The sequence below is a fragment of the Diplotaxodon limnothrissa genome, linkage group LG22 (genome assembly GCF_057381915.1).
Source record: "Diplotaxodon limnothrissa isolate DT_005_m linkage group LG22, D_limnothrissa_male_GT1.1, whole genome shotgun sequence".
In the NCBI taxonomy this organism is placed as follows: Eukaryota; Metazoa; Chordata; class Actinopteri; order Cichliformes; family Cichlidae; genus Diplotaxodon; species Diplotaxodon limnothrissa.
Genome location: NC_140616.1, coordinates 21,651,081 through 21,669,270, shown reverse-complemented (window position 1 = coordinate 21,669,270; position 18,190 = coordinate 21,651,081). Strand labels below are relative to the sequence as shown.

Here is an 18,190-nt window from a genome sequence, read left to right as displayed (position 1 = left end):
CAGCCACTACATAAAGATATGACACAACATAGAAGAGCGAGCTCGACAGGACAACACTGTACAAGTGCACCTAAAGGGTAAAGGTCACTCTTCTTTCTTCCGTTCACAAGCACCTTACCCAAATCACAAATCATGTGTCAAGTAACCTCATTAGGTTAGATGATAGGGTGGGGCAAGGTCTGACAGTGGTTTCACCCAAAACCTCCGGTGGTAATGACCCACACCTTTTTTCACACCTTATTTCATGATTAATATTGGTCAACAACCACTTCTCGAGGGACAACTCACCAGGGTTTAAATACGTGGGACCCTCCACCTTTTGCTTTTAGAGCTGAAGAAGCCTCTTGAATGAGAGGTGAAGAGTCTTCAAAAACTTTCAAGCTTAAGACGAGACTCTTGCGTATCTTGTCGATCTCCTGTCATTCCTTTGTTTGTTCTCTTCTTTTATGACAAACATTTTCACCTTTGGCAAAACGGCTTCTCACCTCTACTTGACTTTTTGCATCCTTGAGTACTTTTTTCACAACTGCATCCCTCCATGAGTTTCTCATCTATTCCATCTGATTTTACAATCTGTCCACGGCTTCCCCTACTTATGCACAACATCCACCCCTCCCTACCTGTGTGCCCCCTCTACCCACACAAGAATGGCTTTAAAAGTGGAGGGAAATTCATTAGATCTAAAAATAAGAATGTCTCTGCCTCTGTGCTCCTGCCGTGTCGCGTCCCCCAAGGCTGCACCGTGTTATGGATGAGCCCTGTCTTTTCTCCTTGTCTGTGGTCCACACGCGCACACACCCACAACACACACCAGAGACTCATATACTTTCCAAAGGACACTCAGAAGCAGTTATCACTTCTATTCTGCAGCTTTGTTATCGTTGTTATCCCCTTTCAAGCCAATCTAGCCTTAGTCCTTTCCTGTGGGTGCGCAGCGGTGAGAATGAGGCCCAGAACCCAGCAGCAATAAAGTGCCTTCTCCCATTACCCAACTCCTCAGTCTGAACACATCACTCCTGCACTATCCTGCACTATCTACTTTATCTGCTACACACAGTCCCACACCAGTAGCAATTTACCACAGAAAATATACCTTACTGAACTGCCTCTTTGCCCCAGTGGCGACTTATCAAAGCTGAAAATTGCACTGTTTTGTTCGAGATGGTACTTACACAATAAGACATTATCAGTCAACGGGTTTGTCCAGTACAGCGGATGAAAGCATAATAAATGTTTTTTGACCAAACAAAAGGCCAAAGGACTGTAAATATCATTCACTATCTTTGCATTTCTGATCAAATAACACAGTTTGCTTAGAAATGAATTATTCCCACTGCTGCATATTCATGTTTTCCTATTCAAGGCAGAATATTATGTATTTCATCAAGTATAATGGCTGGTTCAGTCATCAGTTAACCTTGGGGGGTAAAGTGTTGTAGAGCGGTGTGTACTAATTTTTCCCTGTGTGCATTTCCAGAGCGACGGCGCGGCAGGGTGAAAACAGGCTCTCCTTTCAGCTCGGCTCGTCTGCGGAGCAGTACCGTACTTTATCACATCTCTGGGCACCTACACAGCAGAGAGAAGAGCAAGATTAAACTCAACAAGGTATCATCATATCATCAGCCTCTTCAAACAATGGGACAGGATGCACTGTGATGAAGGATTCATTTAAAAAGTGGATGGGGACAGATTGTGCAATTTGGGAATTAAGAAGATAACTGCTGTTAGTGAAGCACAATGGACACACTCAAGGGCTAGGAGCAAATATCTCTCACAAACAGTGAATTTACAACAATATGAATAGTTTGAGTAATTTCATTCCTGTATTAATAATGTGATTATTTATTTAACAAAAAATCAAGTCAAATGCAAAAGCAGTGTGGTAAAAAGAGGGTCTAATGTACTTGATTAACTGAATATTAGCAAGTGTGAGCACCTCTATGAAAGAAGAGGTTCTGGCAGTTTGTTGGTCTGCAGAATTCAGGTGTGTGTTGCATAATGCCAAGAAGGAAAGTCATCAGCAATGATCTTAGAGAAATTGTTGCTGCCTATGAGGCCGTTTCTAAACCATCTGAAGTCCATCATTCTACAGTGAAATAGATTTACAAGTAGAAAATATTCAAGACAATTGCCAGCATGATGTCCCATCACATCCACCCCGAGGTCAGACTGTGCAATGCTCAGAGTATTGCAAAAAGTCCAAGAGCTACATCTCAAAGTCTACATGTTAAAGTTAAAGACAATAGGAATAAGACAGAACAATGACAGCGTGTGTGGAAGAGCTGTCAGAAGAAACCCTCTTCTCACTAAACTGAACACTGCAGAAACAATGTGCTTTGGACAGATGAGACCAAAGCAGAGATATTTGGCAATAATGTGCAACACCACACTCGGTGAAAGCCAAACTCATACCAACCTTTAGCACGGTGATGGGGGGTAAAGACTAAGAAATTCAGCTACAGGAGCTGGATACTTTGGAGACCATGAACCCCTCTGTATACCAAAATATTTCAGAGTCATAAATGAGGACATTAGCAGTCAAACAGCTAACATTTGGCCCAAATTGGGACATGCAACAGGATGTTGAACAGAATTTCTGAAAAGAAAATTATCAAAGTGCTACAATGGCCCAGTACATCAACCTGATTGAAAGTTGGAACATTATGAGAGCTGTGCATTAATAAATGCTGTCAAACCTTCATGACCTGAATAATTAAAAGAAGGCGTGCTTTCTTTTTCGCTTGACTGTAGGTGGAAATAGGTGGATAAACTGGCTTTTTCCCCCTTATATTGTCCCATCCAGAATGTGTTTGGCGACCTACCTGCTCTGCCCGAGTATAAGGTAGCAGATGCCAAGAAATCCAAATTCATCTTACTACACTACAGCACATTCAAAGCAGGATGGGACTGGTTGATTCTGCTCGCCACGTTCTACGTTGCCGTGACGGTGCCCTATAACGTGTGCTTCATCGGTAACGATGACGACCTGACCCGCAGCACAACCGTCAGTGACATTGCCGTGGAGATATTGTTCATCATAGGTCGGTTGCTGTCTTAAAACTGTTTTATTGTCACTTGTAAATAATTGAGTCTTCATAATAAGCACCAAGCCTGTGTGTGTCTTTTTTCTTCAACTGCCAGACATCGTTTTCAATTTTCGTACCACTTATGTCAGCAAGTCAGGCCAGGTGGTCTTCGACGCACGACAGATATGCATCCACTACCTGACCACGTGGTTTATCATCGACTTGGTGGCCGCGTTGCCCTTTGACCTGCTCTACGCCGTGAAAGTCAGCGTGGTGAGTAGCAACTGGCTCGATGCCTAACACCGCAACATAATTTGGTTTCCAGAGCTCTTTCAGTGTCTCTTTGGGATATTAATTACGTGCACTGAGCAAGCACTGACAAAACTATCACATCTGCATTATTAAAACTTTTTTTTCTGTTGCTTTAGTAAAATACATATCCCCCTAAAGAACAATTGAGAGGAGGAAGAAACAGAGATCTGGAGCAATTAGGTAGACTGTGTTGTCTTGTCCCCGGATGAATGATGTCACTGAGTCGAAGCATTGCACTTTAGGGAGGTTTTGATTGGTTGCTTATAGAACTTTTCGTTCTCTGGTCTCTAATTTAGAGAATGGGATGCTTTGACTGTGCTGAATATCACTGTTTGCTCACTCAGCTGCTGTAGAGTGGATCAAAAGCTCAATACGGAGTACTGGATGGATGCACACAAGCATCCAGTCTCAAATAGGTGCGTGTTTGACTAAATGCTCAGAACAGAACAGGTATTAAAGAGCAGGAAGAAAGTGTACAGATCTGTGTTATGAAAGGAGACGGTTAATAGAAGAATTCGGCCGCTGTTTGAAAAAAATCAGCAAAATGAAAAAAAATATTTACTTTCAAGGTAAGGAGGGAGGGAAAGGATGCGAGTAGTAAAAGGCTGCTGCAGGCAGTGGTACCGGTTTGATACAAGACTCTATTAATGGAAATACCACATGCTCAGTAGGCCAGGATTTGTGTGTAGGGGTACCAGGCCATGAGTTCCTCCATTTCCCCGCTGGGATCAGCAGGAATGGCTAGTAATTGAGGAACGTTCTGCGTGAAGTCTCCTCTAAGGACAGGAGCATTCATGCTGATGTCCCTTTTGAGAACAGAAGCCATCTTTCACCGAAATGAGCCATGGGGCCTCAGCGCTGTTCCTCTCTTTTGTTTCCCTGTTGTTTTTGTCATATGTCTCAGTCATTTCTGTTTTTAGTGTGTTTCGCATTCTATCTTGTGACTTTTCTGTTGTTTTGTGTCACTTGCACTTTCTTGCTCTTTTTCATAGTCTCTATAATGCTCTCATTTTCCATGATCATTGCTCTGTGTATTATAAAATGCAGATAATGTTTGTACATATTTCACAAGTTTAGGAAACAGAAGGGGACAGAGGGAAAAGTATAGAATTAAGCAAAAGCAAGTCTATGATTCTGGGTGCTGTAATTTGTATGTATATATTGGGTGTCTATACACTGGTTATCGCTGAAAGTGTATATATGAAAAGGTTTCTGTGCATCATTTTGTTACCCGCAGATTGTCACAAAAACACATAATTTTACCCAAATTTTATAGCTGAATGCACAAAAAATGCAAAACATAACAGAGTTGGCAGACATAAAATAGTATTTTTGCACCAACAAAGTGATTCCCAAAGAAATGTGAACTTAAAACTGGAAGCGTATCTCGATATTGTCTGGAGTAAGTCATTAAAGCAGAGTGATCAAAAAACAAAAATAAAAATAACGATAAACAGTATTTGAAAGTTGTTTTCTTAAGGAAAAGGGGAAAATTTCAGCAAAGACCTGACACAGGACCTAAGAGATGCATCTGGTTCTTCAGCTGATCCAGCTACTGTTCACTGAAGCTTCATGAGAAATTGTGCCAGTGAAAGGGTGGCTGTCAGGAAGCCATTTTTAATGAAGGGAAACAGGTATGGTATTCAAAATTAAATTAAGAACTGGCCTGAAAATTAGTGGTAACAGGAGTGATGAATCCAATTTTGAAATTTTTGGTTCAAAAAGTCAATATGTACAGATGAGGTCAGGAGAGATGTATAACAGCAAGTGTCTACAGCCATCTGTAAAACATGGTGGAGGCTCTGTCATGGGTTTGGGCTGCATTTCAATCAGCAGTGTTGGAGAGCTTATCAACACTGATGAAATTATGAACACAGAAAAGTACCATCACATTTTGATCCTCTACACAGAGTTTCATTGGGAGCAGCTTCATTTTTCAGCATGACTGATTTTTGATATATATAGATTATATTATCATTTATGCTTGCACTTGTTTCACTGCATCGCACCTATTTTGCATTTTCCTACAAAATTAAAAAGATATGAGGGGTAGCTCAAGACTTTAGCACAATGCTGTACTCTTACTGTGAGGGAATAAAGGAACAGAAGAAATATGTAATTAAATAATATAAAAAAAAACCCACTGTTTATATGAACAGCAAGCTCCAGGCAGGTTACCAATACTCACCGATTAGTCCTTTTCCTTGGATATATTCCTTTTTATTGGGTGTTTTCAATACTCTTCCCTTTTTCTCTGTACTTTGGACCAGACCTCTATTTATCATCTCCAGTTGGTCCAAAATGCAGCTGTTCATCTGCTGACTAGTTCAAAACAGAAGGAGCGTATAACCCAGAGTTGGCCTCTCTACACTGGTTTCCTGTTCCTTACAGGATCCAATTTAAAACTTTACTCTTTCAGAGCCTTCTCTGTGACAGGTCCCAGACTCTGGAATAGTCTGCCTCTAAATATTAGATCTGCACAAACACTCTAACATTTTAAATCTTTACCGAAAACACATTTTTATCCACTGGCTTTTAGCACATGTTGGCCTGAACATTTTTTGTTTTAACAGCCCCATTAACATCATTGTTGTGCATTTTACTTATTTTAGTTGCCTTTTAGTTTACAAAGCACTTTGTCCAGCATGAGCTGTTGTAAATGTGCTTTATAAATAAACTTGACCTTGACCTTGAAATTTTGTGTGCATTTCCATGCACAACTGTACATTTTAGTTCCCACAGAAATTTTGCTTTTATCTGCTTGACTGAAATATTTTTTCAAGAAAATAACACAGGAGGTCCAAAAACGTGTCCTGAGCGGAAATTTGAATAGCATTTCTTCACTTGAAAATGTTTACCACCAATGTACATTTCATTCACTTCTTACTTCTTTCTTAAATGAAAAGTGTGCTGAGATTATCTGGCTTTTTACTGATATGAACATTTTTTTCAGCAGTACATAGTTGATGCAAACAGAAACCTCCGCTTGATTTAGCTGCTGTGAGTAGGTCTCCTGGGTCTGTATGGCTGGATGCCCTGTTGGCATTAGGGAACAATGTTATTCATGCTTATTGGGCCGATACCGTGGCATTAATAAAATAAATAAATAAATAAACATGCATGACTGGCCATGCTGTTGTGATAGGCGTGCAGGGCTAAAGGCGTGGCTACAGGGGGAGAAATAATGAGCATTTCTGCAACCTTATGGTCTCACGCGCACAAAAAGCAGAAGTAAGCAATCAGGCTGCAAAGCATATATATTTCACACCTGATAAGCAGAGGAAATGAAAATGTGAATGGCAGGGGTGAGATGGAAGTGACAGGAGGAAAAGTTAAAGGAAAAAGTAGCAGATGGTGCACATATGCATTGCTGGCTACATTATATTGCTTACCACTCATGGCGCTGGAGAGAACGGGACGTGGCGCAGCCTGCTCGCTCCATAGGTGGGATGTGGGGTGGTGATAGATAGTGGAGGGGAGATGGTGCCTCTCCCCTGGGCTCAGTAGGAGGCTTCATTACGCCTCGTGCTGCACCAGCTCTCTATTTCTCATGGCGATAGGACAAGCTACCATAAAACTGGAGACATGTGCAGGAGAAGCTCTGATAAGGACAGTCCACATATCTCCTCCTCTTAGCTTTGTTCAAGCACTGTAATTCCCTCCTTTACCTCCTTGTCCCCTCACATGCACCCATGTACACACAAACAACCCTTGATATATTCTAGTTATTACTACATGAAATAGTTATACGGTGCCCTGCTGATAATCAGCACAGAGCCTGAGAAAATATCTGAGTCTGCACATCAAATGTAACCCAGGGGCCAGAGAAACAAATTGTCCCAAAGAAAAGACACTCTTTATTACATATGTTAAATAATGCATGTGCTGTGGACACAGATGTTGGACATCCATCCACACAGATTTTGTGTTGTTATGGTGTGGTTAGCTTTGCATACAATGTGTGGATTATATGCAGCGGTGTGTCAGCACATGGTACTCTAATGGACCCTGGTTTAGCTTCTCTGTCTGCATAAGCTTAGCATTCAGAGATGTACCCTGACAACACCACACCACAGTCAATGCATTGCACATCTATGCAAGGTTAAAGTGACCGTCTAGATGTGAGACTGACCTATGCAATACTGAGAAATGTTTTATCTACAATTGGCAGTTTATGCTTTTTCTTTGACATTTTCCTTGAAGTCTTGATTGCGCTGACTAGTCAGCGACTTTTCTGGGTGCATGACAGAGGCTGTTTGTAGTGTGACAGACTGATTAATCTCACTGTACTAATCTGGCCACCTTTGATGGGCCCCATCTTCAATGCATAGGGTTCCTCACTCTGACTCTCTATAATTTCCCAGCCTCTACAGTTTTAAAGACAAACCCTCTGGGTCCGGTACCACATACTTTGGGGCTAGCTTTGCAATGTTTGCAATGTGATGTTTGTTATCTTGCCTTGAATGTTTAGTTGAGACATTAAACACTGTGCACAGAATATATCATGTTACCTGGGTCGTGCAAGGCCTAACTAGCATGACCTCTTTGGTCCCAGTGTTCCTGCACACTATTTTTATCATTCTAATGTGTCACTCTTCTCTTGATGCTTTGTTCCATTTGCTCAGCATAGAGGACCCTAAGGTGCTGCTGGAAGCACTTGCAGGAGACCATTTTTATCAGCAGTGTTGGTGATTTGGCCCCGTTATACACAGCTGACGCAGAATTCCTTTTCTTTAAGGAAGTTTATCTAATCACTGTGTTTTGTTTTCTCTTAGATGGCCTAAACTACTTCAGTGACTAATTGCTACTGCACAGAGAAATCCAAAACCAAGTCCTTATTTTTTTTAAATATAGTGACGTGATCTTGAGATCTCCTGTTTTTCTTCTCCTTAAATTGATATGAACAGGATCATAATCCCTTTTAAGGACATTTCTTGATTAGAATATCACAGCTGAATGATTTATTGTATTTATTTATTTATTTATTTTTGTGGAAGTGAAGATAACTGTCTGGATGCTTTGACTACACCCTATCTTTATATACAGTATTTTTTTGGCCTACTTTCCCACCCAATTTTCCCTGCTTCCTCTCCTCGCTACACAAATACACATGTAACATGTATCACACGTCCTCTTTGTCCTACATCTTTCTTAATAATACCTGGTGTGTACATCTCCTGTGGGGAAAGATGACAGCAAGTCCCAAATGATAGACTGTTCGCGCAGTTTGCCTGAGGAGCAGGTGCAAGTCAGAGGAGGGCTCAGAAGACATGGGCCAAAATTTAAGTGGTTACAGAATGAAGGAAAACAGAAAAGGCATAAAAAGTCCAGAGAAGCAAACTCGGCTGAAGGTGGGAATTTTAAGTTAAGACACAAAACCAACACACAGGCTGATTTCTCTTGCATTCAAGGTTATCAGCAAATCTTGATACAGATCACATTATAGAGTCAGAGAGCAACTGAGTAACTAATGCTTCTTTTTTCCTATAATTAGTGCTGCATGTGCACAAAAGTGGCTTAATCAAATATTATTAACATAGTCGGTGGCTATTATTTGATATGCCTCCCATAAATATCATAGTGGGGAGCTTCTTAACACCAGTTGGCTGGTTAATTTGAGAAAACTGAAAATACATTTAATGTTTTAGTTCTTCGACACTTCTTTTTATATCTCTTGAGAAAAATTTGTTGGTTAGACTACTGTTAATAACTGACAATCATTTAAAGTTCATGCTGGCTTTGAAATTTAGTACAGAATGTCAGTTTTATGTGTTTTTTTAAACTCTTTGATAATAAGAACCATTTTAAAGAAGATTCAATGTATCCTTGTCCATATAATTAAAAATACATCTGTCAATCCAAAATGTGAATTCCACTTCACTTTAATGTGAAAGTTCTTAACAGTAAAACTTGTATGTAACCAGTTACTTCATTATCTACAAATAGATTCACCTTGGTTTATTGTTTACCTACAGGTGTCAGTGGTGCACCTGTTGAAGACAGTGCGTTTAATTCGACTGCTGAGGCTGCTCCAAAAGATGGACCGCTACTCGCAGCACAGCACTGTGGTTCTGACCCTGCTGATGTCCATGTTTGCCCTTCTGGCTCACTGGATGGCCTGCATCTGGTACATCATCGGCAAGAAGGAAATGGAGGACAACACGAACAACTGGGATATTGGTCAGTGGCGGGGGAAATCTTAACCGCAAATCTTCAAACTCTTCTTCTTCTTTGAGCTGCTTCCTTTAGGGTTTGCCACAGTGGATCATCTGCTTCCTACCATCACTACCATCTTGTAAACCTTCTCTTTCACTCTTGCTGCTATCCTTCTGTCACGAATTCCTCCTGACACTCTTCACCCTCTCTATTCTGCCTGCACTCTCTTCTTCACCTCTCACGTGTACTGTCCGTTGTGTTGGATGGTTCACCCCATTTATTTTACCTCTGCTCCTTGCACCTTCACCTTTCCACTTGTTTCCGTCTCATTCACACACACGTAGTTCCTGTTTTTCATTCCTCTTCTCTCCAGAGGATACCTCCATATTTTTTATCCATCTGCTCCCTGCTCTCACTGCTGATCTCAGTGTCGTCACAACATCCTAGTCCAAGGAGACTCCTGCCTGACCTCATCTGTCCCCTTGCAAACAAGAAAAGGATCAGAGCAGATCACCGATGGAATCTCACTTCCATCTTAAAGCCATCTGTCATTCCTACCTCGACACTGTCTATCTGTCCTCATACATGTCCTGCACCACCCTAACATACTTCTCTGCCGCTTCTGACTTCCTCTTGCAGTACCAGAGCTCCTCCTTTGGCACCATATCATATGCTTTCTCTAGATTCACAAAGACACAGTGCCACTTTTTTCGACCTTTTCTATACTTCTCCATCAACAGTCTCACATAAAACATTGCATCTGTAGTGTTCTTCCTTCGAAGCGCCTTTGAAATCCTATGATGTCAAAACAAACAACGACTTGTAACCGAGACCTTTTTTTTCAGCATAGCACCGGTGCTACTGGGCACTTTGCCAGTATCAGTTGTAGCATCTTCAGGCGCTGTTGGTGCTTGGATTAGTAATGTAATACAATCTTCCCACCCCCTATCATTCGCAGGAAGACATTGAATGTGCTGATTCACCACAAATGTTGCTAGAATATCACAGAGAACCAGACAAAGAAAGAAAAAGATTTGTTGCTGTGTTTTGTACCAAAAATTTATTGAATTCATTATATTGTAGCCATGTGAAAATAAATTAATTAATAAGTCTCAGAGCTACTCACCACTGTGGTAACAGTGTACATGTAATGTGATGTGTGCCTGCAGAGATTTGTTATCAACTTTGTTACAGGATGCTAATGGAAAACTGACTCCGGTGACATCAAATGCTGGGACAAAATGTGGGGCTAAAAAAACAGCCTCAGTTTCTGTTCTAGCTGAAGGAGTCATTATCTAGTTTTGTCAGACTCAGTATAAAAGAAACGTTGAGCTTCTATGGGCCAAAATCTGTGCAATAAACAGACTCATACAAAGGCTATAATAAAGGCTAGTATAATAAAAGACACAGACAGACAGACAGACTAGACTGTATCCCTAAAGGCCAAAAACATTAACTCGTTTAAAATTGGCCCTTTCAGCTTGACCTTCATGTTGACCTCTGGACTGCTTCCAGTGCTAGCTGCAATTGATAGATTGTTCTCCGGAGAGTCCTGTTCAGTGCACCTGCAAATTGTGCATCTATGCTGCATGTAGGGTCTACTCCACTGTGTCAGAACGGTTAGCCTTTAACTATTATTATGGAGAAGTGGACAAATTCAAAGAGAGTGAAATATGCTTAATTGGATTTGTGGTGAGTAAAGATTGTGCTGTTCTGGCTCATGAATGTTCTCCCTGTGACAACACTGGACATCCCCAAAACTCAGCAACTTCAAAGTCATGTTCATTTTTATGCTTCACACCTGATGCACTACCTGCAGGCTCGCTGGCTGCAGGTTTTGGGGGTTTTTTTTGGTTTAAAAAAAAAAAAAAAAAAAAGCTTTCATCACCAATAGTGTAGAGGTGCACAAGAAGACAAACTTGAACAGGACAGAAGTCATATTTAAATTTCTGAAGTGCCGTTAAAACCAGAGATACAGGGTTTTTTCTGCAAGTGAGATCTTATATTTACCTGTATATGCATTTGTCATCAGGGTCTTCATATAGGATTTTAAGCCTTTACGGTAGAGCCGTAAAAAAAAGGTGGGTGCAACAACTGCATCACTTATGTGTGTGTGCATTGTAAAATCAGTGCAAAATGTGTTAATTCTTCTCATACCGAAACACAAGGCTTCCCCTTTAGTCCTCAGGTCACTTATGTATAACGAGGCCTGTTGGGCTGATTTTTGGTTAGCATCGATAAGCTGTGCTGTTCACAATTACCTTGTTCTTGCATCTTCATAACTGGATCCCGGTCAATATCCAGTGGGTCATGAGAACAATGCAGATTTCTTTTCACCAATTACTGCATAGGATTTCATGATAACCAGTAAAAATGAAGGCTGGTAATTTTGTGGAAATTTTGTTACAAGTCGAGTTGAATTTTTATATTAACTGCTGTTATGAAATTGAAACAAATTTAACGTTTCTGTCTGACCATCCGTTTGCTGTTTACACTATATTAAAACAGGATGGCTCCATGAACTGGGAAAGCGTCTGGAGTCGCCGTACTATCCCACAGGAGGTGTTAATGGTTCTGGCAGTGGTCCCTCCATCCGAAGCGTCTACATCTCTTCACTCTACTTCACACTCAGCAGTCTCACCAGCGTGGGCTTCGGCAATGTGTCAGCCAACACTGACGCTGAGAAGATCTTCTCCGTTTGTGTCATGCTTATAGGAGGTACACGAACAAACGATCAGTCGTGAGATATCGTCACATTAACTTGAGTGCACACGTGTTTTGGAAATGATGGAAATGCTTACATTTATCATGAGATCAGATTGAGACAACAGTGTGTGGAATTATACTTACCTGTACAAATGACCCTTACCTGAAATCAGATACGCAGTGAAGCAGGATAGACGGATGGATGGAACATCAACAAAATCTGATCCTGGTCCATCATTTGTTTCACTGTAAGCTGTTATATTTCACTGGCAGACAACTGCAGGAAGGTCTGATCCGGTTTAAACTGGCTTGTTACACTACATTTGTGTTTTGGGGATGAGGAGAGGTCACCGTGGTGGGGGTTTTCCCTGTGGACACTCCCAATTCTGGTTCAGCTAATTGCTAAATGTCCCTGGCTGCCTGGGGCAGTAGCAGTAGCTGTCACAGACACACCACACAAACATGTGCTTACACAAACACACACACACGCTATCCCTGTTGGGTTTACACGAAATAAAAACTTGAACCAAGCACCTGTTCATATTTATATGGAAACATAGGCCAAACTGGATGGGTGGAATTGAATTAAATCATTTTATTCCATCATTCAATGCAAACATGAATAACAATATGACTAAATGACCTTACAACAGTGTAAAACATAAAATGTAATTAGTTTTCAGTGGTGAAGCTTAAAGCTCAGTTTTCTTTCATTAATGGCTCATGCCACAATCAGTAATCGCTGTCACAGCAGTCCCACTTTCCCGTCTTGCAGCATGCGACACAGCTGCAGCACCGCTGAAAAGTGGATGAGCTTAGGTGAACAGGACAGGTATCTGTCATCCCAGTCAAATATGACCCTGCCAGACCTAATCCTGATGTTCCTGTGTTCTAGGAGTAGAGCTGCAGGATATGCATGTGTATATTTAGTTGATTTGATGTTTATTTGATCATAGAAATCAAGTGGAGGCAGAACTGTTGTATTCCTGCCTTATTCCTGTTGCTTATTTAATATTTTAGAAATATGACAGAGTTCCTGTTTCTAGATGTTTCTCTCTGACCTGCTTTGAGCAACTTATGATCTGAGTCCAATTCCATGTTTTTCTACTGTTATTGTGCTGCACTTGTAACACTTGTGCTGATGTTTCTCTTTGGTTTACTGTGAGATACAAAACCAGTCTAGAAAAGAGTTTAGTCAGGTTTCCTATTTTTGTTCCCTGTCTTGACAATTCACTGTCAGCACATTTTTCACTGTATGTCATCCATGCTTACTGTCCACTTCATTAACTCTCCTTCTTCATCTCTTCTTACCTGCAGCACTGATGCACGCTTTGGTCTTTGGTAATGTGACAGCCATTATCCAGAGGATGTACTCACGCTGGTCTCTGTACCACACCAAAACCAAAGATCTCAAGGACTTCATACGTGTCCATCATCTGCCGCAGAGCCTCAAGCAGCGAATGCTGGAGTACTTTCAAACAACCTGGTCGGTCAACAATGGCATCGACTGTAATGAGGTATGAAAGGAAGACGACCTGATTGGTTTTTGCTAAACTGAAATTGGAAGTGTCTTTGCATTGACGATATCCCAACATCAGCATCAAATACAGTAATTACTTCAGTTGGTATTAACCCTTTCCCTACTTGGTCTGTTCACTTGTACTTTAAATGTCCAACAGCACAGCCCACAGGGACCGATAACTCATTTGAAAGTTCACATACTCCTTACATGTCAGCCACATTTAGGCTCACGGTAGAGGTGAAAATACAATCAATGGTACTATGATTACCCACAGTGAATGCAGGTGTGTTTAGCCCTGAGCACTGACTCACAGGGAGAAGAAGACATGACTTTTTTGTCTATGCATGATGATATTTAGAGGACAAGCTCTCGGCCTTCAGTTTCAAAAATGATGATTCGAGGCTGGTTTTCAAAACCAGATTTTGTTTTTGTTGAAGACAACATCAGGTGAAAGGAAACGTGCAAACAGATCTAAGTGTGCAAATGTGGCTTCAGGACCATGTAGAGAAAACACACAGTAAGACAGGGTGAACAACACCTCTGCTTGATAAGCTCAGGGAAACGGAGGCAACCAGTCAGCAGTATAGTAGCAACTCGTCCCTCTAGGCTGTGAATGCCTGCAAGACAGCTGTCAGAAAACAGAGCAGGGAGTGGAGGGAGTGATGATGATGAAACCCAGACAAATGAATTATAGATGGGCCTGTTGATTAAAGTAAGCCTGGCTCTGATGACTCATTGATCAGCTGTGATGCTGCTGAGCTGCAGATCTTTGTCCCGCTGAGGGGATGGACAGATAGATGATGTGCAAATGACAGCGTTTCTCCAAATTCTCACCTTATATTGTCTGTGTTGCAGCCACAGGTGTTGCATTGGTTGGTAATGGTGTATAAAGGTAATTATTACTACATAATGATAGTAATAATAATATCTTTTAACTTTAGGTACATGTGTTTTTTTTTTCTTACAATTACAAGTGTCATGCTGCTCACATCCTTCTCTGATTTCTATTCCCCCCCCCCATCTCTACAGCTGCTGAAGGACTTCCCAGATGAGCTGCGATCTGACATCACCATGCACCTTAACAAGGAGATCCTGGAGCTGTCGCTGTTTGCCTCTGCCAGTCGCGGCTGCCTGCGCTCCCTGTCACTGCACATCAAGACCTCTTTCTGTGCTCCAGGAGAGTACCTCCTTCGACAGGGTGACGCTCTCCAGGCCATCTTCTTTGTCTGCTCAGGATCCATGGAAGTGCTGAAAGATGGCATGGTGCTGGCCATTCTGGGTATGATAAAAGGGAGAAGGAAGGGGCTCGGGGGTGGGAAGACGGAAGGAAAACAGATCTTTTCTAATTTTAACAAGGAAACAGCAAGCTTAATAACGAAGCTCTGCGTGGCTCTTTGTGTAAAAGCCCATCCTGAAAATAGGCTAATTGTTTTGAATTTGAAGGATTACATTGTCCTAGAGGCTATTGTGCATTTTCAGTGAATTATTATTAAGCTCTTGTTAAAAAGTCAACTCACTGGCCTCAGCAGAGATTCCTCTGAAGTTATTATCACTCTGATGCTGCAGATTTGTCGACTGCATATCCATGATGTGAATCTTCCAACACATTGCAAAAGGTGCTCTATTGGATTGAGATCTAGTGGTTGTGTAGTCCATTTAAGTACACTGAACTTATTGTCATGTTCAAGAAACCAGTTTGTGATGATTTGAGCTTTGTGGCATGGTGTGTTATCCTGCTGGAAGCATCCATCAGATAATGGTGCAGGGTCATAGGTCAGCAACAATATTCAGGCTGTGGTTAAGCTCAGTTAGGCAACAATGCTCATTTTGTTGTAACAATTTACACAAACAAGGTGGGATGGATCCGTGCATATTTAAAAATTCATTCGAATTTTGCAGCAGAAATTGAGAATCGTCAGACCAGGCAACATTGTAGCCTAAGTATCCTGTTCTTGTGCCACCTGGTGTGGTCTTCTGCAGCAGTAGCACATCTGTTGTACATTCTTCTGCAGCCTTCCAATCAGCTAGAAGCATGTCTTGGGGGTTCCTTTTTGTCTGTATTAGATTGTGCAGTGAAGATGAGACAACAAGCCTTGGATCTGAGTCAGACCCGGGATACAGCATTTAGCCCTCCAGCACATGCAGCATATTGCCTGCTCAACTTGGAAGCCAAACAGGCACCCTGGGAACTGCCATTGACTGGACATTTTCTCCTTTTCTGACCATTCTCTGATAACCCTAGAGATTGTCGTGTGGGAAAGTCCCAGTAGATCAGCAGTGTTTGAAATTCTCAAACCAGCCAACGGCCAACAACAATGGCATGTTTGAAGTCTCCTATATCACCTTTCTTTCTCATTCTGACAATCATTTTGAACTTGGGCAGGTCGCCTTGACCATGTCTACAGGCCTATATTGATGGAGCTGGATGGATGAAGCTGCCGTGTGATTGGCTGATTAGATATTTGAGTTAAAGAGCGGTTGAAAATGTACCAAATGCAGTGACCAGTGAGTGTAAATGCCATTTTTGAGCAATCTCCTTTTGCAGTAGGCAAAGAAGGACTTGTCAATTTGTGCACATAATATGAAGGAGCTGCATTCTTCTTTAAGCTGGGCTGCATGTTTTAGTGATGTCTTGAAGCCCATAGAGGATGAGCGGAGCTGACTGGCAGGTGATGAAAGAGACATTCAACCTTTGCCGATTGTTTTATATCATATACCAGTGATCCATTCGATCCATAATTGTCCAATTCCATCCAGGCTAAACTATTGCAATCCAGTTATGTCCAGCTGAGCATTCATCATATCTTTTCCACAGAAGTGTAATTCAGTCTTCTGTCATTTTAGTTTCTTCTAGTCTTGATCGTTTTAATGCTGCTCATCCCAGTTCCTCGTTGCTTGCTGAAGTAGGTCTCTATGTGACACCCCAGGCCAAATTCATTTGCTTTTTCACTTTCAGTTTTAAATCGATATTTGATTTGCTAAAGCAGCAGCTAATTACAGCATCTGAAGCCAGAACTGACTCCTGTGTTTTCTACAACAGAAACAGAAAAATACAAAAAACAGTCTATTTCAGTAGGTGGATCCCCCCGATTCAGCAATTCCAAAGGAAGCCGCGTGCTAAAATAGAAACGGGCTTCTCATTAACGGTTCCACAACGTGCTCAAAAGCTGCGAGTCAGCTTGAACCGAGAAAAAATATCGCTGTCTTTGTTCATGAAATTACAATAATTATTTAAAAAGGACTGTTTTGTTTATACAGCAGAAGTCTTGGTGAAATACAAATGAAAGAAAAAGTAAATGAAAAAGGTTAAAATAAAGCATAAAGGAAAATAAAGCTTGATAAAGATAAAAGCCATCACAGCCAGTAGTGTCTCCTGAGAAGAACAAATTAGATAAAACAGAGAAACGTGTGCTGCAGACGTTTTATATTTATGAAGTTGCATTTCACTTTAGCAAAGTCTCTTTGTCCTTATTATTCATTTTTATTATGCATTTGCCTGATTAAAAACATCTCACGTATTGCAAGTATCAAATGGTCATCTTAAACTGGCAGATCCCAATCAAAAGGCTCTGTGCAACATGTCAAACTGCGAGGGCCTCTCTATAGAATCGGTAGTCTTAATAAGAGTTTGTTAGACATTTTTTGTTTTTGTTTGGGGGTTTTTTGTTACTTGAGAATAGATCATATTTATTTAGTTTCTTAAGAAATGGTTGTTCTTGTGCGACCTTAAACATGCAACACTGAACAAACCATATTAAGCTTGTAATCCATGTATAATAGATTTGTTACTATGAAGAAGCAGTTAAGTACATTTTTGAGGGAAAGCACTTAGTTAATGAGCTTGCAGTTGTAAAACACAGCCATGCAGAATAAATCATTATGCTTTCCAATGACTTATAAAGCGATAGTAGGCAACTAATATTCATGGGAACTTAAATATAAAGTGCAAATCTGCTCTCTCTCCACCCACATGTCTTGTCTGTATCTTCATTGCCACTATTAATACCAAAGCTGAATAACAGGGTAGAATGATAGAATGATAAAAGAACAAAAGAGTCACAAAATCTGCTCCTAAAACGACTTTAACACATTAAACATGGTTATAAAGGTAATCATTCAACTTCTTCAGTGCTCAATACTTAATACTCAATACGTAATGGACTATTTTTTTAAGTAAGATTTTAAAAAAAAAACTCCAGTATGTTCAGCTTAGAGATGAAGAATTTTCTGAAAGTTCATAAAATGATGCCCATCTTTGTGTGCAGAACAAATCGAGATGTAGACTCACTCGAGCTGTATCTGCAAGCATGCACATCTGCTGTGCGATGCAACCTCTTGCCCTAAGTGACCATACTGGCTTTTGCTTTCTGACCTTCATGACACAGGAATACACTCTATCTGTCACAAGTGCGTGTGACAGAGAATAGAAGACAGCCAGATGGTTCAAGAAACTCCATCTGTCATGGTT

At 41.0% G+C, this 18,190-nt stretch overlaps 1 protein-coding gene across 1 annotated transcript in view; it reads left to right on the top strand.

The window, feature by feature from the left end:
• Positions 1-18,190, top strand: part of kcnh8 (potassium voltage-gated channel, subfamily H (eag-related), member 8) — a 60,444-nt gene that overhangs the window by 29,488 nt on the left and 12,766 nt on the right. Inside the window, exons 4-10 of the mRNA XM_085346908.1 lie at positions 1,478-1,605; positions 2,804-3,041; positions 3,142-3,299; positions 9,314-9,518; positions 12,003-12,212; positions 13,518-13,717; positions 14,752-15,001. Coding sequence (XP_085203034.1) covers positions 1,478-1,605; positions 2,804-3,041; positions 3,142-3,299; positions 9,314-9,518; positions 12,003-12,212; positions 13,518-13,717; positions 14,752-15,001 — 1,389 coding nt within the window. The remainder of the gene's footprint in view (positions 1-1,477; positions 1,606-2,803; positions 3,042-3,141; positions 3,300-9,313; positions 9,519-12,002; positions 12,213-13,517; positions 13,718-14,751; positions 15,002-18,190) is intronic.